Genomic DNA, 25,312 nt, shown 5'->3' with positions numbered 1-25,312 from the left:
TTCTTCTTTTACTTTCTTTTACTCTTCTTGTCTTCTATTACCTCTTTTCGCTTTACATTTAATGGTTTACTATTGTTTCCTACTCACGTTTTTCGTTGTTTTTTTGTTTTTTTTTTACGGCCAATTGTTACCTGTCAATAACGTACAGGATAGAAAGAAAGAGAGAGAAAGAAGGAGAGAGCAAAGTTATTGTTAGGTGGCTGTCGTTGGGAGGGTTGGTAGGTGTGATGAAAAACAAGAGTGTCCTAGGAGTTATACATCCTTTTCCCCCTACTTTTTTCCTATTTTTTTCCTATTTTTTTCCTAAATGATGTTCTATACCTTCTTGTGTTTTTTTTGTTTTTTTAGGGTTCGTTCGGTTCATCACTCACTCACTACTGAATGACTCCGAAGCGGAGGGAAAGAAAAAGATAATCGTTTTTTCTGTAATGTACATTACTCGGAAAAAAAGATGTGGTCTGGCTTTCTTGTTTGTGTGTGGAGCGGAGTGGAGTATTAGTTACAATAGATCTTTTTTACGGTGTTGGTGATACTGGGAATTTTGATCATTGGCCCTTTTTTTGCTTGTGTACTTGCGTGGATGTGTGTGGCGTGGGCTGGTGTGTTGCAACACAATGGATGGTTCGAGTCTGGCTGTGGTGCTGAATGAATGGACGTCCATTCTTCTTCCCAGGTACGGGCGGAGATTGCTTTATTCGTTTCAGCGCGAAGCACGGCATTGTTTGGTGCACAAAGAAAGGATGGGGGACAAAGGCTAGGTATGTAGGTTAGGTGCCAGTGACCATTGAGTGGGGATGCAGACACCCTCCCAGCACCCCCAACCTTCCCGCGTGTTCCGGGTCTGGGGAAGGGGGCAAGCAGAAAGACAAGCGGTTGTAGTGAACAAAAGACTATTCCTGTCAAGAGACCTCAATCTGCAGTGGCTGGCTGGCTGGCTGGCCTTCATCTCCGCTCGGGCCAAAGACAGCGACATTATAGTAGTAGCATGTGAGTAGAGCACTTGCAATTGGGTTTTGTTTTGTAGGTACACGACATGTAACTACGTATTATTTTTGTTTCTAATATTACATATACGCTATTTTATTTTGCTGCTACCGCCCTTGCCGGCCTTTATGCTCCCCTCGAACCCGGGCCGGCTCTTCTTTGCTCCGGCCTTCTTCTTCTTCTGTTTTTCCGCCGCTTTACCGGCACTGTTACTCCCCGGCGCCGCAACAGACGCAGGCGTAGGTGTAGACGCAGGTTTAGGCGCCGGAGTAGTAACCGCAGGAGCGGGCGCGGATGTCGGCACCGGCGTCCCCCTTGGTGTCCCCACAACTACACCACCACTACTACTCCCGGGCCGTGCAGCACTCTTCACCACCCGCTGCCTCACTCGCTGCTCCTTCTTGCGCTCCTTCCGAGTCTGCGCCTCCTCCTTCCGTCGCGCGGCCATGAGCTCGTTGCGGTTGCGCGCTGGCGTGCCGTCGGGGCTGTCGGCGTTGCGTTTTGCGCGCAGCTGCTGGATGCGCGCCTCGAGGCGGGCCTTCTGCTCCAGCCGCTTTTCGGGCGAGATCTCGGCGGTCTTTTTGGAGATCGGTGTGGAGGGGGCGGGAGGCGGCGTGGCGGTAAGGTCTGTGCTGAAGGTGAAACCTGAGAGCTGAATTTCTTCGGCTTCGCCGCCGTCGTCGTCGGAGTCGGGGGCGGCGTCGGTTTCTTTTTTAGCGGGTGTGGCGGGCTTGGACTTGCTGCCTTTTGCATGTTTGGGTGTGCTACTTGCTTCGGCGGCCTTTGCGTCTTTCTTTTGCTGTTTCTTTTGCTTCTTCGTCAGTGGCTCGTCGGCCGCCGGCGCTACTACTGCTACGTCTTCGCCGCCGCGGACTTCGAGCACCGTGGTGTCATCGGCCTCGAGCTGTTGCTGCTGCTGGCGCCCAAAGTCTGAGGTTGTGATGAAGGCGTCAGGGTCGAGTTTGGCTTTCTTTGCGCGCTGCGATTCCTCTTTGGTTTGTTTGCGCTTATTCCATTGCGTCTGTAGGATCTCGCGGGCGTAGAGTTAGCTAGCATAGCGCAGGGCAGAGAAGGGCGGGCGGGGCAGAGAACATACGCTGCCGTCGCCGACGCTGAAGTAGTTCTTTGCGGGGATGAGGTTGAGCAGTTGCGTGAATGCTGCAGAGTGTTTGCGGAGTCGCTCCTGTTCTATATGAGCTAATTTTCCCGAGTATTTTTACTTTTACTTGTGAAGGTACCTCTAGTTCTACGGCGGTCGCGGTGACAGATGCCATTGTTTAATGCGGGCCAGGGCGGTGAGGGAACGTGTTTTTCTCGCCGGAAGTCTCGACGTTGGTGAGGATTTGAAGATTAAAGATTGAAGATTGAGACATTGCGTGTGGTGTGCCAAGGCGCTAGCGGGGCTTGGGGATGGAATGGGTGCTGCAGACACTGGACAGACCTAACCCTGCTGGGGAGGGACTGGGGGAATGATTGGGCTGCAGCAATGCAATCTGAGGAGAGCTTGGGAACGCGGCTGTTGGGTGTGGGGCTGGCTGATGTGAAGAGTGCAGTGCGGTATGTATGTATCTAGCTGTTGTGCCACGCAGTGAGCCCAGGTAGGCAGATGGGACGTGGTTGTGGGGTTTTTATAGTGGGGGGGGGGGGGGGGCGCGGGGGGCTCTAAGGTGTGGCGAGATACATACACACTCAAATGCCAGCAGTGCATGCCACCGTTGCAAGTGCTAGCTCTAGCCAGAGTACAGACATTGCACATAAGCTCTCCGTGGTGCCACCGTAATGGGCCACCTTACATGTACTTACGATGAGACTGACGGCCCTGGTACATCTGGCAAAAGCTCGGTGCCTGTGGGAGGCCATCCAGTATCAAAATCTGGCAAATATAAGCTCCCAACTGAAATCTCAGAATGCTACCTATTACAGTACCTACATTACCCAGACAGAAAAGACCATAAAAACACCACAAACACCATAAAAAAACTCAAACCGCTACAACTCATCCTTATACACCCTTGCGTCTGTCAGCGGGACATACATCACGCCAAACTGCTTCTCCTTCGTCACCTTCCCGTCCTTGTCCTTATCAACCACCCATATATACTGCCCCGCGAAGCCATTATCGACCGGAATGAACATCCTACCGCACCCCCATTAGCCACAGCTCCAACCATCACCGCAACCGGCTCTAAATAACCCACCTTCCGGGCGAATTCAACTGGTCAACCAAGCACTGGTGGATCTCTGACGCCGCGGCGCCAACATGGATTGCATCATACGGGCCTATCCTCCCCCATCTCCCACCTCATCCTTTAGCACACCATCATCACACCTGAAAGCCCGTAAGAAAGAGGGAAAGGCGCACCGCACTCGGCCCACCCGAGTCGTCCGTCGGCTTTGATGATCTTGATGTTGCCGTTGTCGAGCATCTGCGCGTGCACGGGGTCTTTACGGAGGTTGTTGATGCTCATATCGCAGAGCTGCTGGATGTGGTCGATGCCGACTACTAGCCCGCCGGGGGACACCTGGGATTGACGCTATTTAGCTATATGGAGCTCCTAATACAGCTCTTTGGGGGCAATAGGATCGTAGAAGAACGAATTGGCTGGTAGGTAAGGCAGAGAGGACTACTACTAACTAAATGCGCAAGCACGGCCGTGAGGTACCCGCTACCGCTGCCAATATCAAGAACTTTCTTCCCGGGCCCTAAGAGCGGGAGGAGCGTTTCTGCGGCCTATTCACATACAGAGCTTCAATGTTAGGACTAGAACTGTACCCCGTAGAACTGTAGTTACCACTTCTTTGAAAAAAATAATCTACCAATCCCCTCCCAATCCCCACAAGGCAGACCAGTAGCAGCTAGTGATAAGCAGAGAAAGGGACGGGCAAACATACATTCGCATGTATATGCGGAGCTACATCCCAACCCCATCCGCACCCACTGTTAGCCACAAATCCAAATCCAATCCCCACCCGCACCCCCAACACTAGAAAGATGAGTAGAAAACAATTACCAGATATAGTAGCATCATACCCAATCCTCTGTGGCGAGTCCTCGTACGGCATGATGGGGCTGAAATGGGCTCTATCGACCTAAGCTCTCACTCAGCCATGAACAACCACTGGCGGGGAGCAGGCTGTGGAGTAGATATACGTTCAGTAGAGTAGCCTTCACGACGGGGCTCTTGACGAGGCCGTGGCGCCAGAGGTTGGCGACTAGGCCTTCGTTTGTGGTGGAGGAGCAGCGCCAGCTCATTGTACGATTGGTGTTTGGGGCGTGGTGGTGGGCGGTTTTGTTTGTGAGGATTCTGGAGCGGGGAGGAGGAAAGCTGGGGGTATGCAATGACGATAATGGATGGCAGATATGCGCACGTATGTAGGTGGAAGCTTTTAGTTTCGTTCTCATTCAGTAAGTAGGAGATGTAGATGTCATGCAGCTAGCTAGCTAGAGACATGTACAGTGTAGGTAGATAAAGATAGCACCACTCCCTCCTCACTCCACTCCACTGCACCCCACAGCACGATAACAACCACAACCCCGCGGGGCGGACGGCGGCGGGGTACATATCCTCCATCCGCACCTACCCTCTCCTCTGCCCACCAGGCCGTGGTGGGTGGTGACGGGCTCACAGCGTCATTGTTGCACTACACCACCGCCTGCCTTGGTGGTGGTGATGCGCTCCGGGATTAGGTGCATAGAGTAAAAAAAAAAATTGAGGATATTCGTCGGCCAACCAGATGCAAGTTTTGGACCCCTGCTGCATCGTAGCAGATATTGCGGTACCTACATGGAAAGTGGGTACATGTACTCTGCTCTGGAGTAGGTACTCTAGCATGCGTTTTTTGCCTTACATGATGTGTTATGTAGATATATACGAGGTGTGAGATATGTAGAGTACCTAGATGTTTTTTCTAACTACATGTACATGTTACATCTTATATGTTTTTCTTATAATCGCTGATAAGACAATCGTTATTTCTCCAATTACATGTCTTTTTGCCCGAGAAAGCAAGGAAAAGAAAAAAAAAGAGAAAGAAAAAAAGTCCTCTTATAATACAGATATATATTCCGTCACAGCTCAAATGTCTACGAAGAACACCACACAGAACAGAGAGAGAGCTTGAAATACGTAGTTAAGGGGAGGAGAGGTTTGGGGGGGGGGCAAAAAAGAGGAAGAAGAGGTGGAGAGAATGCTTATGTAGCGATAAAGGAGCACTGACTAGTCCAAGGAACAAAGGAAAGGAAGAGAGGAAGAAAAAAAACAGTTACGAAACTGGAGAAAAACTATACCAACCCAGACCCAACCTAAACCCATACTGCACCAAAAAAAAATTGGGGGGAAAAAAAAGATAAAAGCAATAAAAAGGAAAAGAACCCTGTGCCCAAGAACAGCCTGGATGCATGGAGTGAGAAAGCCCGGTGAGTAGTACCTTTGGCTATCCTCTCTATGCTCGTTTATAAAATAAGAGTAGAAGAAATCAAGATAGCGTATCGTTTCTATACTGCTCTTGCAGAATCCTCGTTCTCGGCAATGATGGCCGTACCAAGCCCACGATCTGGGCTTGACAACACCACTTGCTCCATTTGCCGGGCCTGTAGAAAGTTTCGTACCGATCTAATGAGGATAAACCATCCAACTATCATCAAAATATAGCTCAAATACTCATTCTTGCCAATGCGGTCGCTAGAACCAGTGTCGACCATGTCTTGCGCGCTTAAATCGTATGAGTTTGGTGATTGGGGTTCGCTCTCAGCTGGCGGGGAGGTTCCTCCAAAATCATCACTCCGGGAGCGCATATAGAATCCATATTGGATCAGCGTGATACCCAAACCTGCGCGTGAGCCGTTCTTAGCCGCGTGAGTCGTATGAAGCAGGTATGTGAGTAAGAATCCGACAAATTGGAACGACATGGAAACTTGAACGACGTTAGTGAGTCTATATTAAGTGATATTGGGGAGCTTGGGGAAATGGCATACTCATAGCGTTCCAGATAAAGGCAAACACAGAGCCTACGGGCAATCCGTCGATAAAAACTTCATCACTAGCCATCCCAGGAGCAAGGATAGTAGTTTCCCAATATGGAGGAGTGGCATCGGCGGCAGCTTGTTCATATGACTAGCAAAAACACAGAACCGTCAGTTGACTCTAAAACTCTTTATCTGCATGATCCTTGCCCAGTTGGAACCTACCGGTGGATGCTCCTCAACTTTCTCTCCGACTGTAGGCTTCGCGCTGATATTAGCGAACACTCCATCTGTTTGTCCACCACCAAAAATCCTTCCTCCTGGTATCCCCCCGGCTGCCGAGCTAGCCTGTGTGGTACTCGAGTTCGTTGAGACCAAAGGTATCGATTCTCGGAAATTCGCATTCTGCGACCCGCGCACATTTCTCATATCGTCCTCGTCATCGCTCGGGCTATCGAACGAATCAGAGAGCTCCGTATTTGGTTCCGATATTTCCGGAAGGGACCGGAACGAGGGGGGCGCGGAGTTCGGAATCGAAGTTACGGCGCGAGTTGATGAGGCATTTGCCCGAGAGCTTGTTATGTTGCCGTGGACATCGAGATCCTCATCTTGGTGAGCAAGCTAGTGGGGAGTTGAAGTGCGGTGTTAGCAACATTAGGACGCGCATGCTTGCAACACACGAACATGTGATCTCAGGGGGGCGCCTACTCTCTCGTATCTGGGACCCATGAGAAATAGTGAAATGGGTTTATGTGCTAGAAAGGAGACGAGGAGCGAGATAAACAACGACTGGTGAGAAGCTTATGGAAGGCGAAGGGATAGAATGTACGTCGGGCGGCAGCTATAGCAGGAGGAATGGTAGTAGTAGCGGTGGTAGCAAAGCAGAGTTTAAGAAGAAGCCTCACACTGACCGGGGAGCAAGATGAGGGAGGGTATAGAAAGGGTTGAAGTCCAGTGGAGCGATGGTGAAACGTCTAAGCGTTGAGGGGTGGAGCTTTACATACAATACATGCCATGATTATATAACCAAAGTAACCCTGAGCGTTTCCTGAAACAGACCAAGTGCCTTCAGCCAAGCAATTTTTCAAGATGCTCCGCCACACCTCCTGGAAGATTCTCCGCCAAACTGAATTCCTCCGCCCCGACTGTGTTCAGTGCTTAAATCCTTTGGACCCCCGCTATGACTGGGACTCTGTTTCGCACAGGCTATGATCCAAGGTGTGCGATCTATGATATATTTGCCAGTTTCTTGCCTGCATGATGGAACTCGATCTCCGAGTGATAATTGGTGTCGCCAATGAGATATGCAGACTGCTTCTCTCTAATCCCGTATATTCGCAAGCTCTTTCACTCAACAGATACCCGAAGTTTTGAGTAGTTAACAATTTATAACCACATTATGCACAATCTCACACGCATTTCTGCAAAACGATGATATTTCTGGTTGTAAGAGGCACCGATCGAGGTGCTCAAGAAGTAGCACACGGTCGACCCAGTGTTAGCTCAGCACCTCTTTACATCAAAACCTTCTTCCAATTTACTACATGTATGTTCATCAATGGAAACTTCTTCACACTTAAAATCAATAATTACTACCTCTACGGAGTAATGGCATATTATCTGAACTCGTGAGTTGCCGAAGTATGTTACTCAGATAATTAAGGACTCGTTACACGCTATTGATAGCGTCATTCATATTGTCCGCTGATATTTAAACCCGAAGTCGGGCTAAATTTCTCGAAACCCTTTGCTTGATTCGCCAAGATTAGAGAAACCCTACTGGTTAATAAAAGTTTTTCCGAATCGCGGTGTCTATCAAGCTAAATACTCTCATCTGTTTTGAGGGGGCGTTCCACCAAATTTCTAGAAGATGGGGAGGGTTTGCAGGAACGGATGCGGCTGCTTGGGAGATCAGATTGCGACGTTGTAGCGTGGTGACGTGGGGTTGGAGCGCATCCCGCACTTACACTAATGCAGCTGGAGACTTGGCAGGTGCACGGACCACCTAGAATCACGAAACCTCGTTTGTCTCGAACAGCGGAGTCAAATCAACTTGCACCTGGGTCGTCTGAAGAACATCAAGCAAATCCCTTCGACAATCTCAAAGCTTAACCGATGTTCAGTTCGATATCGAAATCACGCAAATTGGGCACTGCGGAAGCTTGACTTTCATAACATACTCCGTCATCGGATTATCGATACAGGCCTTGAGGAGGTTTCAACTGAGCTACAGATCACTCCAGGGAGCATTGCTTCATCGCCACAGCGGCCACACTCACGCAGAATAAGCATGAGCTTGAGCCACTGGTTTCTTTGGCATGGGGACAGGGATTTATACACGGCCTGAGTAGGTGCAGTCCCGGTTAAACAACTCCGTTTAAGATTTCTGGGACAACACTTTAGGGTTCTGCAGGCTCTAGAGGGGGGTATTTTAAAGGACGTGTACACACCTCGTCAGTGCAGACCGACACAGCAAGGGAACACATATTGGCGTTTTCCAGTCAGCCGTGTTTACCAAAGGACCTTGTATTTATTTATTTATTTTCAGATAAAGAGGCAGTAGGTGAATGAGTGAGGTCAGGTCAGAAGGCCATGCCATGCCATGCCATCACCTTCAACTGGACCTCCCATCGATGACTGAAGATGAGGATGGGGGGTGGGAGTTGCAGAGAATGAGAATGAGAATGAGGAGGAGGAGGAGGAGGGGAGAAGGAGCATCTCACCCCAAGGCTGTGGGTTATTATTGCTACAGAGGCTTTGTAGTATGGTCTATCTTCGTGGGGAGTCGTCCCACGGCCACTTATCATCCCAAGTACCCACATCTGGTGTTGCTTTCTGTTGCCATCCATGAACACAAATTTATTTACCTTTTGTCAGTGCAAAGCAAATGAGCGTTGGTTAGGAAGAGGCCGTTGTCATTCCCTAATTTTTTTTCCCTTTCTCTTTTCCTCTCTCCCTCTCTGCCTCCGATGTTCTGAAGGTCCTACTGCTTCTGCTCTACTGCTCCTGAATTTCCCCGGCCACGCAACCCAAACCCTTTCTTTTCCTTCTTGTACGAGCTCCATCTCCTTTCTCTTGCCTGTCTTTGTCTTTTATTCTTTCGCTTCCTCTTCTTCGTCCGTTTCCCCTCGCCTCATTCTTCATCTCTCTCCTCCCATCACAACACAACAACCCTTTTTCTCAGTCGCCATCGTATCTCTGTTGCAATCAAATCCCAGATCACCCTTTTTATCTCCCACGGATTGTCCTCAAAATAACTCTAAAAGCAAGATCAAGAAATTAAGTAAAAAAAAAAAAAGGCGTCAACCAAAAATAAAGAAGTCCAAGAGAGAGAGAGAGAGAGAGAGAGAGAGAGAGAGAGAGACGCACAGAGATAGAAAATATCCCGGACTCCCGGACTCCCGAAAATCCCCTCCCCACCCCCCAAACAACTCTTCTTGATCCGTTGGACGAAGGAATAGCCCTTCATGTCAGCGTCGTTTGGGAGTCCCTCTTCTTCCGTGCACCCTCGTGTTCACCCGTCGTCGTCGTCAAAGTCCAATTCAACCCATGGTGTTGTCACGACCGCGGATCCCAAGTCAACGTCAACAACCCTTTCTTCTACTGCTTCTGCTTCGCGAAGTACTAATAACAACTCGCCGTTGTCGTCCTCTTCCACAACTATATCCCCGTCGTCATCTCACCCACATCGTCAACCTAAATATCCTCAAGATGTTGCAACTACAAATCCAACATCGACAACTGCTCCCCGTAACAAAAAAACTATAACATATCGTCACTCAACTGGCCAATCAGAACAATCACGCCACGAAGTTATCAATCTGGACTCCGACACGGAAACGAGCAGCTCTTCTAAAAAAAATAGCAACCCATCTCTTTCGTCTGCAAGAAATCGACAGAGTCTTCAGCCCCCTTACGACCCGATCCCACGTGGTTCTACTGGCGCCTCTACAAAATCTGCTCACCGTGCTTCCGCATCTCCTTCTATAGCGTCTTTAATCGATCCCCAACCACCCCCGCCCCAATTGAGTACAGCGCCTACCGAAAACCCAATTACCAATTCACCGACATTAGCATATGTTACTGGTGTCCCCGAAAAGAATGTAATGAAAGTTGAAAATATCTCCAGATCAGCCGATGCTGGCGAACCTTTGAACCGCTCGCCAAAATCCAAGCCCGGGACTGCTCCTCCTTCAGCTGCACCGTCTCCGAAACCTCATCGTGCAGTGCCCGCTTCAACATCTGGAAACGGATTGCTTGGAGGTGTTCTACCGGGTGCATCGGGAAGCAAGGAAATAGAGCCACAACTTCCAAACATTCATATACATGTCCCGCTCAATGGTGAGAACAACAAGTATATCAACTTTACCAAGTTGGCAGAAGAGCGTTATGGATGGGCCGCTTTAAACCCAAGGCTTGCAAAAGCCAGGGAGAGAATGATGAGAGGGGATAATAGTGGAGATGAAATGATGATGGATGGGTCAGAATCAGAATCGAACATGGAGGTTGACAAACCTATGGGAGGTGTTGATTCTGCGGCAGAGGGAAAGAAGATGCGAAAGAAGAGGAAGAACCAGGATATTTACGATAAGAATGACCCGTTCATCGACGACACGGAGATGCTGTGGGAAGAACAGGCTGCTGCATCCAAAGATGGGTTTTTCGTCTATAGCGGACCGCTGGTTCCAGAAGGGGAGAAGCCTCAAATTGAAAGGTAACATCTTAAAGCACGCAATATCAATATCACAGAGAACCGTACTGACATTTATTATAGGGCCGATGGAACTGTAAAGAGGGGTAGGGGCCGCGCTCGTGGTACCACAGCCCGTGGAACTACATCTACGCGCGGCGCAACTATTCGGAAGCCTCGCATGTCCAAGAAGGATAAAGAGAAAATGGAGAAGGAGAAGGAAGAGAGGGAGAAATTCTCACAACTTGCTGCGAAAGCTACTGCTGGGCAATAAGCTGAAGCTCCTACAAATGTGGCCTTAATATTTCCCAACTCTTCGAATGTCATTTTTTCTCATCATTCGCTATTTGTTTCTTCACTTCGAGTGAATACTTGGCCAAGCCCTTCTTTTCTTTTATTTTTAATTCTGTATTCCTAGTTCTTTGGGAGGGAAGGTGGGAGGTGGGAGGAATGGAGGAATGTGGATGATATTTGTATAACTAGATACGAGACGATACTACTGATAGGCGTTTAAGATTATTCATATCTTTAAAGAGAGGGTCGAATGTGTGGATACCTAGATACCTATAATAGCAACTGGAAGGGATTTGATGTGGGATTGAAGGGGTCACAATCAGGGGAGATAGAGTGATGTTTCGTGGATTCGGGAACCGTGCGGTCCACATGTGCGGTACCTACATCATTAGAAGTTGGGTTCCTGAGAACATCCTTTAGCGACCAACACCTGGTGTCACGGATAGACGCAGCAGCCGCCCCTGCTATTGTACTACAACCGCTCACCGCACGTCAGAGCAGAGCCCCCACATCCACTGCAAGCCAGCCCTAATCAAACAGCTATCGGTTCAACTCCAATCCCGATAGAACAGCAGCAGCGGGGAGTTACCTACACATCTATGTAAGTGATGCTTACCTGAGAGAAGGATACATACCATGCCATGTACATAGAAACGTTCCAACATTGGATCCACTCAATCTCATCTGCTTTCATCATCATTTTCGTCTTCATTCTCCTATAAACCCCTCATTGATTTGACCTGTAAAGTTTCTGACACTTGAGGACAGCCTCCTCCTATTAAACAAGCTATAGACGAGATGCTAGAAGATCTACCAAATCCATCTTTCGCTCCGGGTTTGTCTACACCTCTGTTTGATGTCTCCCGTACTTATGGTTTGAGCTCCAGGTAAAACCGGGCCCCGATTATGGGAGGATCTACTGCAATACTCGCCGCAAATCAAGGGCGCAAATATCCTCGTGAGACAACCTCCAAAATTCGAAGAAGGCAAAGCCTTAAGCACCCCCGGGCATAAGCACATGCTCTCGCAGCTCACAGATGACTGTGTCCTCCCGCTCTCGGACGTACTAGATATTTCCAAGGCATATAACGTCGCTGCCATCTGTGACGAGTGCCGGCTGCATTTCGATATCGAAGTGAAATTCACGAAAAACAAGAAGTACGACGATTGTAGCATCTGCCCAGCGGGGGATCCACTTCACCACTTTCGATATGAGATAGAACTTTCGGAGCCGGTAGATTTCATTAATCAATACCCACAAGGGAGATGGGTGGATAAGTTAGTCTTCAGTTGCTCGGGACCAACATGCCCGACTATTGTTACAATCACGACGAAAGCTCCAATCTTGAGTCCAGAGTTGACGTCTTTGCTTGTCGATCCAGAGACTTTGAGAGCACGAATGAAGAATGCTCAAGAAAGCTTTCCATATTTGTTCGCCGAAGAAAGCGAGATCGCGCCGACCCAGCCATATGTTGCACTTGGGACATTGCTCACGTATATCAAAAATGCAAAGCAGAGAGATCAGAGGCCTATACCCTCACAGAACCTGAGGTTTGTGACGAGCATTGGGAGGGACGCAGCAGTGCTGCTGAAGCTAGCCGGGTTTACGAGCAGCGAGGAGGTATGTGTGAAGTGCGGAAAGTGGTGGGGTTGGGCTGACGGGCAACAGGGTGAAACCTGGAAACCGCCAAGTTTGGAGATGTTGGATAATCCAGAGTCAGGTGTTTTTAAAAACATGCAGGATATGCTAGAAGAGATTATGATTCTTATGGATCAGCGCAAGCCTGATCATGATTACACCAAGCGTAACAGGCCTCATCTCAGAATTCTTAGGATCAAAGAGCTAATGACAAGATTTGAAGCGAATGTACGCCAGCAAATTGTACGAGCAAATAAAGAAATAAAAAGGCTTTTTGGAAACGAGAAATGTAAGGGCCTTTTGAGGTCTATATCGACATATGTTATAGCTGATTCTTGCGGTTTAGACCCTTGCACTTCTAGTAATTGGACTATAGACCTTACCATCCCCGAACACCCGTAAGTGCTTTCTAAAATCATTCAAGCATGAAAGGCTTACAACCAGCCCATCTAACTGAAATGTTCGTTTCCGCGTCTGCAGATATTATGCAGGCATTGGAGCAGTAGGAGATTTCGCAGATCCTCTAGTTTTCTGGGCATTCGAACGACAGAGCGCATGCGATCCTGATAATAAACCTTACTATTTTCAATGTCTTGAAAACATTGCTGCAGGGCGTCATAGCGAAATGCTGAATATCGAAGTTGCCAAGGCACGCTCCGAAGGAGCCTATACTCTCGTCGAATTATCAGCAAGTTACGAATATTTTGGTGTTGACCCAGGTAAATATAATAGCGATGAGGCATTTATTATCGGGTCGTTTGAAAGTCGTGTGAGAGATGCTCCAGTACATGAGCATCAAGCAAGAGCCAACTTAAGAATCATTGGACATGCGTTAAAGAGCCAGAGGATATTAAATGCGTCAGATAAAGGTGATATCTTCTAGAAGAGTGATGGTGGTCTGTTCTGACGTGGGAAAAGTATCAATTCGGGATATCAATACTGCCTATGACTGGCTTAACGTCACGTCAGCAACGCCAGACGACTTCATTTTGTCGGCGTACAAAGTCAGAGTAAGGATTCTACCTCATTATAGCTCAAGTTTCTCGTATGAATGTTTCTAATGGGTCACCAAGATTGGTGATAATGCAGTGGATGAGAGTACGGGAAGGGAGGCGCTGAAAATCATCGCGGAAGCTCGGCAGAGCCATGTCCTGCTCACGTTTCTTGAGACAGGCACAATTGAAACTCCTATGGAAACTGGCGCCGCGTACGCTCGGTTGGGAACCGACGATAGATCGATTCCCGATGATCTGGTCATATCAGTCTTCAATTTCAGGGTAAGCTTAAACCGACCGATTCTTTCTAGAAGCCATATACTTAAGTAGCACAGCTGCAAGATGATCCAAAGCGTATGCAAGAATTGAGAGCAGCTCTCAAAGCTATTGCGAGTAGTCGTGATAGTGCCAAAATCAAGAACTTCTTGGAAACAGGGCAGTCTGATCAGCCTATCATGGGCTCTGCTGACTCACCGGTTGGTATCGAAAATATCGGAAATACATGTTACCTGAATAGCCTGTTACAATTCTATTTTACCGTCAGGCCTCTACGAGACATGATTCTAGATATCGATAACTTCCAAGAGATGGAAATCACCGATGAAGTGATTGAACGGAAACGAGTTGGTGGAAGGAAAGTCACTGCACAGGAGGTTGAGAGAGCGAAGAGATGTGAGTGATTTCTCATGATTAGAAGTTTCAAAATCTGACTTTTAATAGTTGTTCGCTGCCTTCGTACCCTATATCAGAATCTAATCGTATCCGCACAATCATCTGTCACCCCGGAACGCGAGTTGGCTTATCTAGCGCTTGTGAGCTCTAAAGATGAGGCCGAGGACGAGGTGAGACGTGGGTCAATGACTGCCATGGGCCCGGCGCTACCTCTCATCAACGTTACTGATGAAAGTGATAAAATGGAAATTGATCAAAAATCAATGTCTACTCCGGAAGCCACTGGTGATGATGACGCCAGTGAAGCCACTTTGGTTAACGATGACCCCCCACCTCCCTATTCTGGCCCCAATGAAGAAGATTATGTTATGGTAAATATGGACATCAAGCCAACCCATATGGATAATAAGGAGAACTACTCGCCAAGAACACAAGGCCCCTTTGGATTTGTTGGCCCTCTAAGGCCTCCTCTCCAGGGGGTAGATCTCAACGAAGGATCTAGTGGGTTTCAAAAAGGGAAAGAAGTTGAGGCGCCATTAACCCCACCACCGGAGGTGCCAAATAGGCCGCCGCCGCCGATTCCACCGCGGCCAAAACGGGAGGACTCTTCCAAAGTGGATATGATGATGTTCGGGAAACAACAGGATGTCACAGAATGCATTGGGAATGTACTTTTCCAACTTGAGGCGGCAATTAAGCCCGAGGAGATTGATGAGAATGGGGAACAAATTGACATTGTTAAGCGCCTCTTTTATGGAAAAACAAAACAGACGTTGACCTTCCCAAACTCTGCCGAAACACGTATTAAAGAGGTTAGTATATAAAAAGAAATTGTGTCTTGTTTCACTGTGGTATGGGCTAATTACGAGTAGGAGTTATTTTCGCATTTGCTGGTTAACGTTGCTGAGGGTGATAGAGATATTTACTCGGCTCTTGACAGTAGTTTTGATATCGAACAAGTTGATCTTGAGGGTCGTGAGGCTAGGCGCTACCTTTCAATTAGCCACCTCCCACCCATTCTTCAGATTCAAGTTCAGAGAGTTCAGTTTGACCGAGCGAGATCTGCAGCATATAAATCAAATTCGCACCTGAAGTTTGACGAGACAATCTACCTGGACAGATATATCGATACAGATAACCAGGACCTCAAGGAGAGGCGCGAGAAGTCTTGGCAATGGAAGGAGGAATTGAAAATTCTGGAGAGACGGAAAGTTTCGATGACGAAAACACAGGTAAATATCTAAAAAAAAAAAAAAAAAAAAAAAAAATGGCATTGTGTTTACTAAAGCTATTGCTAATTATGGTATATGAAGGCCGGTGTTAAGTTATCGGAGGCTCTAGACCTTACGAGGGAATGGCTTTCTGGGATTGATAGCACAGAGGATGACATGGAGATAAATCCCACTGTTTTGGCTGAGCTTGAGGAGAGATCAAAAGCAATGAGAAGAGAACTTGAGGGTAAAGTCACATTTTCTTTTACTAGCCTATCCCGCTCTCCTTTGGGGTGGAATGGGGGTATTGCTGTTACAAATACTAATCATCATTTTTTGTAGTCTTGGAACAAGATATCAAAGACCGCGAATCTCGTATCAATTCGCAGTTCACGGACATGCGTAAACATGGTTACCGTATCCACTCCGTATTCATCCACCGCGGTAAGTTTGCAAATTTCTGCGTCAAGAAAAAAGATAGGAGGGACCATGAAAGCTAATGAGCGTCAAATAGGTTCGGCCACTTTCGGCCACTACTGGATCTATATTTACGACTATCAAAAAAAGGTTTTCCGCAAGTATAACGATGGATATGTTACAGAAGTTAGTAATGTATCAGAGGTATTTACGCACGATAGCAATAATAATCCGCCAACTCCATATTTTCTCGGTATGTTTTTCCAGGGTGGGATGCCATTTATGTGAATGCTGACAGCTTCGTATAGTCTTTGTGAAAGAAGAGGAGTGTACAACCCTTATGGAGGCAGTCAGACGGGAAATTATTATGGGATGATCTCGAACTTTTTGGGCTTGGAGAAGTCGGGTTTCTTTTATCAATATCTTTTTTAACTTTTGTCCCGTCGAATTGTAAATACTACATTTCTTTAATGCCTGTCTGCGAAAGGCACTTACTTCCGTGCCACAGTAGTGAGTGTGAGCCTGTGATTCGAGAGTCAAGTAAAACAATGGCCATTCTTGCTTGGCCACGCTTGGCCAGGCCAATAGTAATGGGGCCGTGCGCAGACGAATGTTCAAAACCATCTCAACTCTCACTGCATGCATATCTAGTCACCTTGAAGTCACAACACCTACAGAACACCCGGCTGCACAGGTCTGGGCGACGGTATTGAAGGTCACAGGCCGTGGAGGTGGTTCCCCAGGCTATTGTTTCCTCGTTATTTTTTTTTTCAAAAGATCGTCCACGGCAGCCGCGGAGGAATATTTCAAGACAACACACCGGAGTTTTTTTTCGTTCGTTCGTGAAGCATGTGGGGGCCGAGAATCAGAATCCGGGGTTTTCCCACATGGGGAAATCCCTCCCAACCGCCGCTGCCATCAACAAAAGTGAAGCCTCCCTTTGTGATGAATAAAGTGGGTATCGTAACAACCGCAAAGCGAGCCCGAGAGGAACGGGAAACTGGCAGCACGTAGAAAAAAGAAAAGAAAAGAGAACGACTGCACGTTGCATCCCACTTGGTGTTGTTCTGCACTCGTCGCTGCCTTCTTTTTACTTTATTTTTTTGTGAGCAGCGAGGTCATTGTCCACGTGCAACGTGTAGCTGGGTAGAATGGAAACAGAAAGAGTATTTTTTCTCTTCTTTTCTTTTTTGCTGTTACTGCTCAAAAACGAATACCGGTTTAGGTAGGGGTATATGAGCTGGTCGGAACGCAAATAACCCTCTCTCTCCCTCTCTCCCTCTCCACTTCTGTCCTCTTTCAAAGGGAGGTTGGGTGTTTGAGGAGGGGTTCTTTCTTTTCTTTCTTGCTTTTTATTTTATTTTTTAGAGGCATTTTGCAAATTTTGCAAAAAATAAAAACCCCCAAGCAGGTCGAGAAATGATAGGAGCAGGCATTGGGAGCGGGCCTGTGACATTTCTGCTGATGATTTTGTGATACGGCCCTCCAAGTACACATATAAATTATTAAGGGTTGCGGGCTCAGGCATGGAGCTGCTGTTGGCGGATAGCCACTAGATGATGCCAGCTATGAGCCGAGATACTCTAGATATGAAGTAATTATGTAGGTACGTATACACCTTACCCTACACTGGCATCAGGTACCTCACGATACTCAAAGTCGTCTGAAGCACCAATTGCGGGTACCAGGTTCGAGATCGATCCGGATCTGATATTTGCTTGGCAGCTAAGTAGGACACTTGATAATATTATTAGCTGTGAACCAGACCGCTGATTCCTGGTAGGGCTTATTTTTCTTTCTTCGTCCATCTCATTTTTACCAAAAAACCTCTACGTGTGAGATGCTAAGGCTTAATCAAAATTTGTATTTTTGTTTGTTTATTGATGCCCATCACTCGGGTAATATGTAATACGTAGGTACACTTGAGTTTGCAATGGAGAACTCAAGAAGGCATAATAACCGCAGCAAGAATAGAAATTAAGAAAAGTCTCCCCAACACCCTCTAGAAATAGTAGATGTAATGCGGAGTTATCGAGGTACGATGCACTCAGACAGATAAGCGACAGGACGGTTTTTTTTCTCTCCCGTTTAGTAGTCAATACCCATGGGCAATTGCCACAAACTTGAAATAGAGCAAGGCAACCAACGAAACTGACATTAGAAAATAGACTCCTAGGTAAAAATTTAACAAGAACATGGCAAGTAACGGAACAGCTAGAACCTCGCTGGTGAGATTCCGGGTAAAAAGAAAAAATAACATAAAAACCGAACGCCATCTTCCAATACTGGCCAAAAATGAAAATAAAGATAAATGATCAAGAAATAAACGAAAACACCTGACCAACGCCCTCCCTGCCTGTACAATTTACGTTTCCCTATCATTCCATATATTCGTTTCCCAGTGTTTCAGGATTATTTAGCAACATCTTCTGTGTTGATGTATTGATACCACGGCCCATCTGCCAACCCTAGACCATCATCAGTGCCGAGAGGAGATACTGGCGACGATTTTAGAGGTGAAGGCATCATCTGCGGTGCGCTGGGGTCTGGTGAACAATATGGTACATCCACATCAGAGCTTCCGCAAAGGGAATATTGGTTGATCCCACACAAATCATTAAAATCATAAGCACTATAGTTAGAGGATGCATCTGGAGCGAGTGTCTTCAGTCCTGTTGCGCTGGGATTAAACATAAAAGTCGGGTTTGTATAGCCATTCATCAATGATGGGTATAAAGTATCATTGGGATCAAGCGCGCTGTGCAGGAATTGCTGTGTCTCGGGTGGCAATTCAGCAGTCAATGGGAATCCGAAGGGAAAGTCGTTGTGAGGCATATATGGTGTATGCACACTCTCAGGGGAGGCTGTCTGCTCGAATGTAGGCTGTAACACACGGTTCTGAGGTGGCTGAGGTGTTGCTTGTGGCGATACTATTTGAGTTGAGTTCATTTGACTTGTAGAGTTCGTCGGGGGGGAGCTCATTCTCCTGGTGGTTGACGATGTAGAAGCCGGCGACGCAGCGGGTGGGACCGCAATGGACGAGCGTCGGATACCTGCTCCTTCCTGTCGATACTGTGGCATTTGTATTCCCTGGGGAACATGCACCTGCATTTGTCTTGCATAAAGCCTTTGACCACCGTTAGGAGAAGGGTACGGTTGCTGGCGGAGGGAAGCATGTGTAGTCTGAATCTGCGGCGAGGGAACACCTTGGGAATGCATCATTTGAGGAGTATGCATCAATGGTGTTGGCTGCATCAGCTGTTGATGCGACATCATCTGGGGATGCTGCATCATCTGGGGATTTTGAGTCATGAACCCAGGTGGATAAATGGTGTTTGGAGGATAAGCACCGCCGCCGCGGTTATATTGCATGAACGCTGGATCGAAGTGAAGAGCGCTCCGCACGGCGACTTGGTTTACAAGATAAGCATTGAGGCGGCGATTCCACTCGTTTGTACCTGCAGCCAGGTTCCGAGTGAGTCCTCTGTAAACGTTTGGATAGTCGTCATCCTCCTCCGAGTACATTTCCTCGTTGACGACATCTTGTTCTGTCACTCGCAGCGCGCGGCCAGTCCTCTTCTTGTGTATCTCTGAGGCTCGACGGGCCGACTCGATGCGAGCCTCTAAGCTGCGATCACTTCGCCGGGAAGCCGCAATGTACGCCCTGCGCGCGCAACTAGTTAGATAATGGGAACCTTGAGATGAGTATTTATTGAATCTAAACGACTTACCTTTCTTGGTTTTCTTCATGTGTGCGCTCGGTTTTGACGGCCTTGGTTGGGGGGTTTGTCCGTTGAGGAGGCATAATTACTGATCACCGCACAGGATTCCAGTAGATTAAATGAATCAATGGCTGGTGTTCCAGTTGTAAATCTGGGGAAGCTAGGTAGCGATGGGGGGAAGAGGATCGAAAAAGTGGTGAGGATCGTGGATCGATCGATAAGGAGGATTTGCAGGCGAAGGGAGAGAAGGATGCAAAGAAGCAAGATAAGGTTTTCTCAGAATAGACAAGCGAGAATAGCTATTTGAGGACTGAGTGTCCAAGAAAAGACCAGCAATGACAGTAAACGTGTTACAAAATGTGATGATGGGCTGTTCCAACTGCTTCTGCTGGTAATGTGTATAATACGTAGGAGATTGATTGGTATTATGATTGATGCAGAGTTAAAATGTAGGGTGAGTAGGTAAAAGTGTTGGATGAAGATGATGATCGAGATTGAGGGAACGATCGTGGGGTGAGGGAAACTTTGAGAGCGGAGAAGGAGGAGGATGATGAAAAGGAGGAGTGGGTTGAACAGGTAGGGGGACCTGGAGGAGGAGGTAGTGGAGGAGGAGTTAGAAAGTGAGGAGAGGAGGTGGTGTGTGTGTGGGGGGGGGGGGGGGGGGGTGAGGGCACAGACAATCCCAAGAATCCCAAGAGAGGGGTGGGGAGAGAGCCGTGGGATTCTGTTCAGCAGTTCTAACTAGTACAACACGCACTGTGATCCTAGAAGACGCTAGTACAGCTGTCTCTTCGGAAACCTGTTCGGGGAAGGGAAATTGCCGGCTTGGTGGTCCTTGGAGAGACCCTTTCTTTATTTTTTCTTGAGACCCTTAGCCTTGAGACCACCCACTAATGTTCGGGAAAAAAGGACGGACTGGGGAGAATTCGGCCAGGTGTGCTGTGTTTGAATTCTTGCTGCTGGTTCTTACTGCTTCCTGCTTGCTGCCTGCTGTCACGAATCAGTCCCCTAGCTCACACACCCACTCACACTTCTCTCACTCACAAGTTTCGGCTTTCGTCGAACGCCAGGCTCGCTTGCTTGGTCGATGCCGAGTGCCTGGGCTGGATAACGCGGATCACAAAGCTGTTAATCCTTGGCAGCGTCTTATTCTCGCTTGTCTGCTTCGTGTATCTATCCGGTCCGGGCGGGTGTCGGCCAGTAGTAACAGAGCCTGAGGTTGCCTCTAGGATAAAGCAATAGCCAATATCCACCTCAATCAATAGAGAAAGAGAAAAAGATATCGTTACTGGGAGGGTTAAGTAAAAAAAATTGAGGAGGACACTACCACAGTAGATACGATAATCAGTATATTGCTGTTTGAGGTGGTTTTTTTTATTTTTTATATATATATTTTTTTCGGGAATAAATTCTTTACTTTGGTGTTGTACCCTGGGGCGAGCGCACCCTTATACACTCGTCACATTTATTCCGGCTTTATCCGAGGGAAACCTACAAGCTTGGTCCTACGTAGTTTTTTGTGAGAGTTGAGGAATCCGCTAACGATACTCACGTCTCGGCTACGTAAACATTGAATTTATAAGATTTGGCACTGAGAAAGTGGATACACAAAATATTCCCCGTGGGCCCGATGGTAACATAGAGTGTCCCAGATCGGTCAAGCTGGATCTCACCTCCGGAGTCCAAACCCTGCTCGTGCCGATACGCGAGATCTAGGAGGCAACCGATTCGCGTGCCACGCTAGGGCCCTAGATCGATCTCAATGAACTGAGATCCACATGTTTAAAAACATCTAGTGTCTTGGCTGTACGCCGACGTAAGGCCCCCCATTAGAAATTAGAGCACTATGAATTTGGTGTCAAAGACCATGAGTTCTGACGTCTTTTCTTCTTTCTATCAACTAAGTTTTTTTTGCCTGCGAAGCCTAGAAACACCGACAAGACAGGGGCTCTGGCACTCTATCTTGTGGTATAACGTCTCCAAAGCTACAGCAGACCCTTTTACTTCTAGCCGACGGACGGGTGTTGTGCAGTCAATACCCGTATTTTGTTTCTGGCTTCGAGAATGCTAACCTGGACATGGGAAAATTTGTCCCAGTCAGGGTATTATAACTACTTATATGTTGGTACACAATGGATCTTTGCTCAGCTTCGGGAGTCCTGCTCCTCCTCGCGTATCTTGCTGAGAGATCCTTGTCTTTGTTGGTTGCCTTCGATCTGGAGAGCTTTTGATTCTCAAGGCCAGCGGGAGCTATAACCAAGGGACCTCTTTCCAGAATTTAGAAGTACAAAAGGTTCGTCACGCGTATTCTTTCAATTCCAGGGTTTGTTTCAGGCCGATCATAATTGAGCAGGTTCCCGAAATCTTACCTTCAGGGGATTTCATGTTAAGATCTCCTACCTGGAGACATAAACTACATGTATGCATACCTTAGATCAATGGTTACCTATATGAACGAGGTTGTTGCAACTAAGTTTTTACAAGTTCCTAGACAGGGCTTCATACAAGCCTCTGATTTTTTTACCAGCTAGGATTACCCGGGTAGCTTTGGTGGTAACCCAATAATTGATCTGGAGGTCTCAGATGGGTGTATTGAGTTTTTTTGAATCGTATCAATATACGTGCACAACCGCTACTACGGATACTACTAAAAAAGGATCATGGACCAGTATATCAACTAACTGGATTATACTTTCTCAGCAACAGTCTTGGAGGTCTTGATCCAGGGCTTTTGTGACTTTGTTAGTTTTATCGCCATATCCTCAAATGACTTTCTTGCCTGCATACATTGGACCGGCCAAAAAAGGTGTTCCTTTACCGACATGCAACTACAGTCTACACACACATGTAGTTACACTTCTCTGGTTACATGCCCCATTATACAATGTTTCCACAAAGGGGAAGGGCATAATGATCGGTGGGTGGCTTTTTATTATTTTGGTTGTTGCTTTGACACTTCTTCATCTGTCCTTAAGCGCCAAGGGTCTAGGATCTGGGATGAATTGAGACAAGCTATCCCCAGAGTATGAGTGGAACGGCGGGAACATCCGCCCTCTCCGTGAAATCGCTAGTTAGACTTAACTTTCCTCAAGTGAGACATGTATCATACTCCGACCCCCTGATCTTGTAAGATCGGGATTGACAAATACTCTAACTTCCTGGAACTTGGATCTCATGAAATGTGCACGGATGATTTACGTCGGGTGGTATCTTAAACAGTACCCTGATCTTGGGTTCCCGTGAGAAGAACGCTCAGATTTTGTTTACAGTCGCTCACCTAGTGACGGCGGATCCTGTCTGATGGTTGTGTTTGCAGTAATTTCCCCTTGGCGTCCCAAAGTTAACTCTGTTATTGGCCTCAAATCCCTGACCGCCATCAGACAGGATCCGCCTTCACCCCGTGAGTGACTGTACTGCAAAGACTTGGGGCAGCTGTTGGACTGGACCAATATTAAGGTGTGCAGCTCGGCAGAAACTCCACCAGGGAAGTCTTGGAGATTGGCGCACTGAACAGATAGGTGGATGTGACGTCACACATAGACTAACAGCTAGCTGCTATTTGGTTAGTGCACAGCCAATGCTGTTCCTCCTTCTGCACAGGGCGGGAAAGAAGTAATTTAGGGGGTATTTCTAAGCGTGTGGCGTGCGGGATACATAGGAGGCATTTTCTAGGCGTGGGAATAATAATGTGGAGAATGGTGTATCCATGTACTCAGACTATACAAGGCTCTGGGATTTAGTGAGTGAACGGATCCTCACCTGTCAACACCCATTTAGTTCGCTCACTTAATGCCAGAGCCTTGTACCTACAGTCGCCCTCCGTTATAACGAACCTGCATATTCCAGTACAGCAGGTAAAATCTATCATTTTCTATGTGAAATTCGGATTCGGATCACCAAAACCCGTTCGTTATAGCAGATTTGTAGCTTTTTTGGCATTCGGTATAGCGGAGGGCAACTGTAGGTACCTAGAGTAAGTACACGAGTGCCGTCTGTTGATGAACAGGTCCTAGTGTGTTAAGGGTTAATGGGAACGATGATAACGTGCACAGCTCGACTATTTCTTACTTTACCATACTACATAGTCACCCCAGTTCATCTACAGCCGATATTTTGAAATACACTGTAGGCACCCCGGAAACTACATGTATGCACAATCCATCGCAAAATATTTAGCCTAAAGATTTTGAGGAAAGTTTGCGATGGATAGCCCTACTCAAGTACTGTAACATCCGTTAATTCTATTACATTCAACAGTGATACATAAGCGATCCTTCCTTCCTTCCTTAACTGCTCATTGCGTATCATACATATAGATCGATAGGCCTGTTTGCAAATCCATAAATAAGCTAGCAAAACCCAATTCACTTAAATCAGACGAGTCATACTTTATCACTCACACCTCATCTGGAGTCATCGGGTCTATTGAGGTGTACCTATTCTAGAGGTAAGGGCAGAGGTGTGCATAAACGAGGGATGTTCTGAGCAGTCTCTTCTCTACCAGTTGCTTTCTAAAGACACGGACTTTCAAAATCACATGGCGCGAACTGGGTGGGAATAAGTGCTCTATGAAAACCAACCGTTACACTGGTCGATAATCCTTGACGAGAGATAAAGGGCTGCCTCGAGGTTTATTGTGCTCTGCCCAATGGTTTTCTCGGGGTTGCCAAACGATCTTTATGATCGCACCTGTCCAATGGTCGAAGGTACTTTAGTTTAGGGTGTTCTCATCGTGACCTTCACCATACCATAAATAGTATTAACAATATCAAGGTCAATCTAATTAATAACTTAAACCCTTCACAATACTCTGACTTTTTTGGCTAGGCACCGGAAATGATTGCTGTCTCCTTTCCCCAAGGAATTTCGTGAGCTTTGAGCAGAAACTGAGATCAGGATTTCTTCAAAACCATTCATGCCATTTTTTCTACCCGGTGACCCAATTGAAGGAAGCTAGAAACCGTTTCTAGGTTCGTCAATGGGGGTCACTTCCAGTATATCGAGAGATTTCTCCCTTTGGTATCGGTGCAAGGTCCTTTCTATTCTGAGATATATGCACTGGATCACAGCACAATCCAAGACATGAGTGACACGTTTGGAAACGTGGCATTTACAGTGGGTCCGCAGACATATGAATTTGTTTCTGGAAGTCCACCGTCGGAGAGTTTTTTACTGCTACGGAGCCATTTCCTTGGGCTCAGTTTGCCGAGACAATTGAAAGCCCAAATGACTGAGTTTGTAGCTCGATGGAAATTTGACGCACCTCAAACTTCTCAGGTGTGGCTCTCGGGGTCTGGTTCGGGTCGCTATATTCTCTTGGTATTTGGAACGGGGCAGAAGAAATATCAGCCATGGTCCTCAGCCCTGTCCTAGCTCAGGTACCAGAATACCTGCCTAACGACTCTCGTCTTGTTTCAGACATCAACAAGGATGTTAACGTTATCTATTTTCTGTGGCGTCGTGTCCTACAAGAATGGCTGAGGAAACTACCCAATCAGACACTCCAAAGGGGATCCAATATGTGTGTATGATTGGGTTTAATTCAACAGAGAATTTTCTACATGTAGGTAGCTATCCTGACAAGTACATGACGTAGCACCAATCCATTCTCGCTAAGCTTCCTATATCTCTAGCTATCTTTGTTCGTCTTGTTTGATTTTAACTGTAGCAGCTGGCTCGGGGATTGCGTGACCGGGGGCAATACCAATACAAATTGAATCTAAGA

At 47.2% G+C, this 25,312-nt stretch overlaps 9 protein-coding genes across 9 annotated transcripts; 4 read left to right on the top strand and 5 right to left on the bottom strand.

Annotated features, from left to right (window-relative positions):
• Window positions 1–1,075: 1,075 nt before the first annotated feature.
• H6S33_012855 (uncharacterized protein) lies at window positions 1,076–2,258 on the bottom strand (the record flags this gene model as incomplete). Its single annotated transcript, XM_044844200.1, has 3 exons — window positions 1,076–2,014; window positions 2,081–2,167; window positions 2,223–2,258. The coding sequence occupies 3 exons, from the start codon at window positions 2,256–2,258 to the stop codon at window positions 1,076–1,078; spliced, it is 1,062 nt and encodes a 353-aa protein (XP_044694564.1).
• A 715-nt stretch (window positions 2,259–2,973) lies between these two features.
• H6S33_012854 (uncharacterized protein) lies at window positions 2,974–4,237 on the bottom strand (the record flags this gene model as incomplete). Its single annotated transcript, XM_044844199.1, has 7 exons — window positions 2,974–3,121; window positions 3,183–3,264; window positions 3,347–3,506; window positions 3,620–3,715; window positions 3,877–3,896; window positions 3,996–4,074; window positions 4,136–4,237. 7 exons carry the CDS (start codon window positions 4,235–4,237, stop codon window positions 2,974–2,976), a joined length of 687 nt encoding a protein of 228 aa, XP_044694563.1.
• Window positions 4,238–5,479: 1,242 nt separating this feature from the next.
• H6S33_012853 (uncharacterized protein) lies at window positions 5,480–6,676 on the bottom strand (the record flags this gene model as incomplete). Its single annotated transcript, XM_044844198.1, has 4 exons — window positions 5,480–5,898; window positions 5,960–6,098; window positions 6,173–6,568; window positions 6,656–6,676. 4 exons carry the CDS (start codon window positions 6,674–6,676, stop codon window positions 5,480–5,482), a joined length of 975 nt encoding a protein of 324 aa, XP_044694562.1.
• Window positions 6,677–9,414: 2,738 nt separating this feature from the next.
• H6S33_012852 (uncharacterized protein) lies at window positions 9,415–10,911 on the top strand (the record flags this gene model as incomplete). Its single annotated transcript, XM_044844197.1, has 2 exons — window positions 9,415–10,661; window positions 10,722–10,911. The coding sequence occupies 2 exons, from the start codon at window positions 9,415–9,417 to the stop codon at window positions 10,909–10,911; spliced, it is 1,437 nt and encodes a 478-aa protein (XP_044694561.1).
• Window positions 10,912–11,729: 818 nt separating this feature from the next.
• Window positions 11,730–16,241, top strand: H6S33_012851 (uncharacterized protein; the record flags this gene model as incomplete). Its single annotated transcript, XM_044844196.1, has 14 exons — window positions 11,730–11,766; window positions 11,819–12,552; window positions 12,601–12,859; window positions 12,917–12,968; window positions 13,051–13,439; window positions 13,489–13,580; window positions 13,644–13,847; window positions 13,901–14,237; window positions 14,286–15,049; window positions 15,110–15,469; window positions 15,551–15,695; window positions 15,791–15,892; window positions 15,963–16,118; window positions 16,174–16,241. The coding sequence occupies 14 exons, from the start codon at window positions 11,730–11,732 to the stop codon at window positions 16,239–16,241; spliced, it is 3,699 nt and encodes a 1,232-aa protein (XP_044694560.1).
• A 2,036-nt stretch (window positions 16,242–18,277) lies between these two features.
• On the bottom strand, window positions 18,278–19,670 carry H6S33_012850 (uncharacterized protein; the record flags this gene model as incomplete). The annotated part of the gene is made up of 2 exons (XM_044844195.1): window positions 18,278–19,529; window positions 19,597–19,670. The coding sequence occupies 2 exons, from the start codon at window positions 19,668–19,670 to the stop codon at window positions 18,278–18,280; spliced, it is 1,326 nt and encodes a 441-aa protein (XP_044694559.1).
• A 342-nt stretch (window positions 19,671–20,012) lies between these two features.
• H6S33_012849 (uncharacterized protein) lies at window positions 20,013–21,158 on the bottom strand (the record flags this gene model as incomplete). Its single annotated transcript, XM_044844194.1, has 6 exons — window positions 20,013–20,173; window positions 20,266–20,448; window positions 20,504–20,574; window positions 20,632–20,812; window positions 21,079–21,092; window positions 21,151–21,158. 6 exons carry the CDS (start codon window positions 21,156–21,158, stop codon window positions 20,013–20,015), a joined length of 618 nt encoding a protein of 205 aa, XP_044694558.1.
• A 59-nt stretch (window positions 21,159–21,217) lies between these two features.
• On the top strand, window positions 21,218–22,102 carry H6S33_012848 (uncharacterized protein; the record flags this gene model as incomplete). The annotated part of the gene is made up of 7 exons (XM_044844192.1): window positions 21,218–21,220; window positions 21,384–21,403; window positions 21,493–21,555; window positions 21,620–21,689; window positions 21,827–21,880; window positions 21,941–22,006; window positions 22,079–22,102. The coding sequence occupies 7 exons, from the start codon at window positions 21,218–21,220 to the stop codon at window positions 22,100–22,102; spliced, it is 300 nt and encodes a 99-aa protein (XP_044694557.1).
• Window positions 22,103–22,887: 785 nt separating this feature from the next.
• On the top strand, window positions 22,888–23,672 carry H6S33_012847 (uncharacterized protein; the record flags this gene model as incomplete). Its single annotated transcript, XM_044844191.1, has 7 exons — window positions 22,888–22,902; window positions 22,968–22,987; window positions 23,044–23,149; window positions 23,246–23,326; window positions 23,400–23,441; window positions 23,552–23,560; window positions 23,640–23,672. 7 exons carry the CDS (start codon window positions 22,888–22,890, stop codon window positions 23,670–23,672), a joined length of 306 nt encoding a protein of 101 aa, XP_044694556.1.
• Window positions 23,673–25,312: the final 1,640 nt, after the last annotated feature.

Source organism: Morchella sextelata (genome assembly GCF_020137385.1).
Source record: "Morchella sextelata strain SCLS chromosome Unknown scls_9, whole genome shotgun sequence".
Classification (NCBI taxonomy): Eukaryota; Fungi; Ascomycota; class Pezizomycetes; order Pezizales; family Morchellaceae; genus Morchella; species Morchella sextelata.
This window is presented reverse-complemented; position numbering and strand designations above follow the sequence as displayed.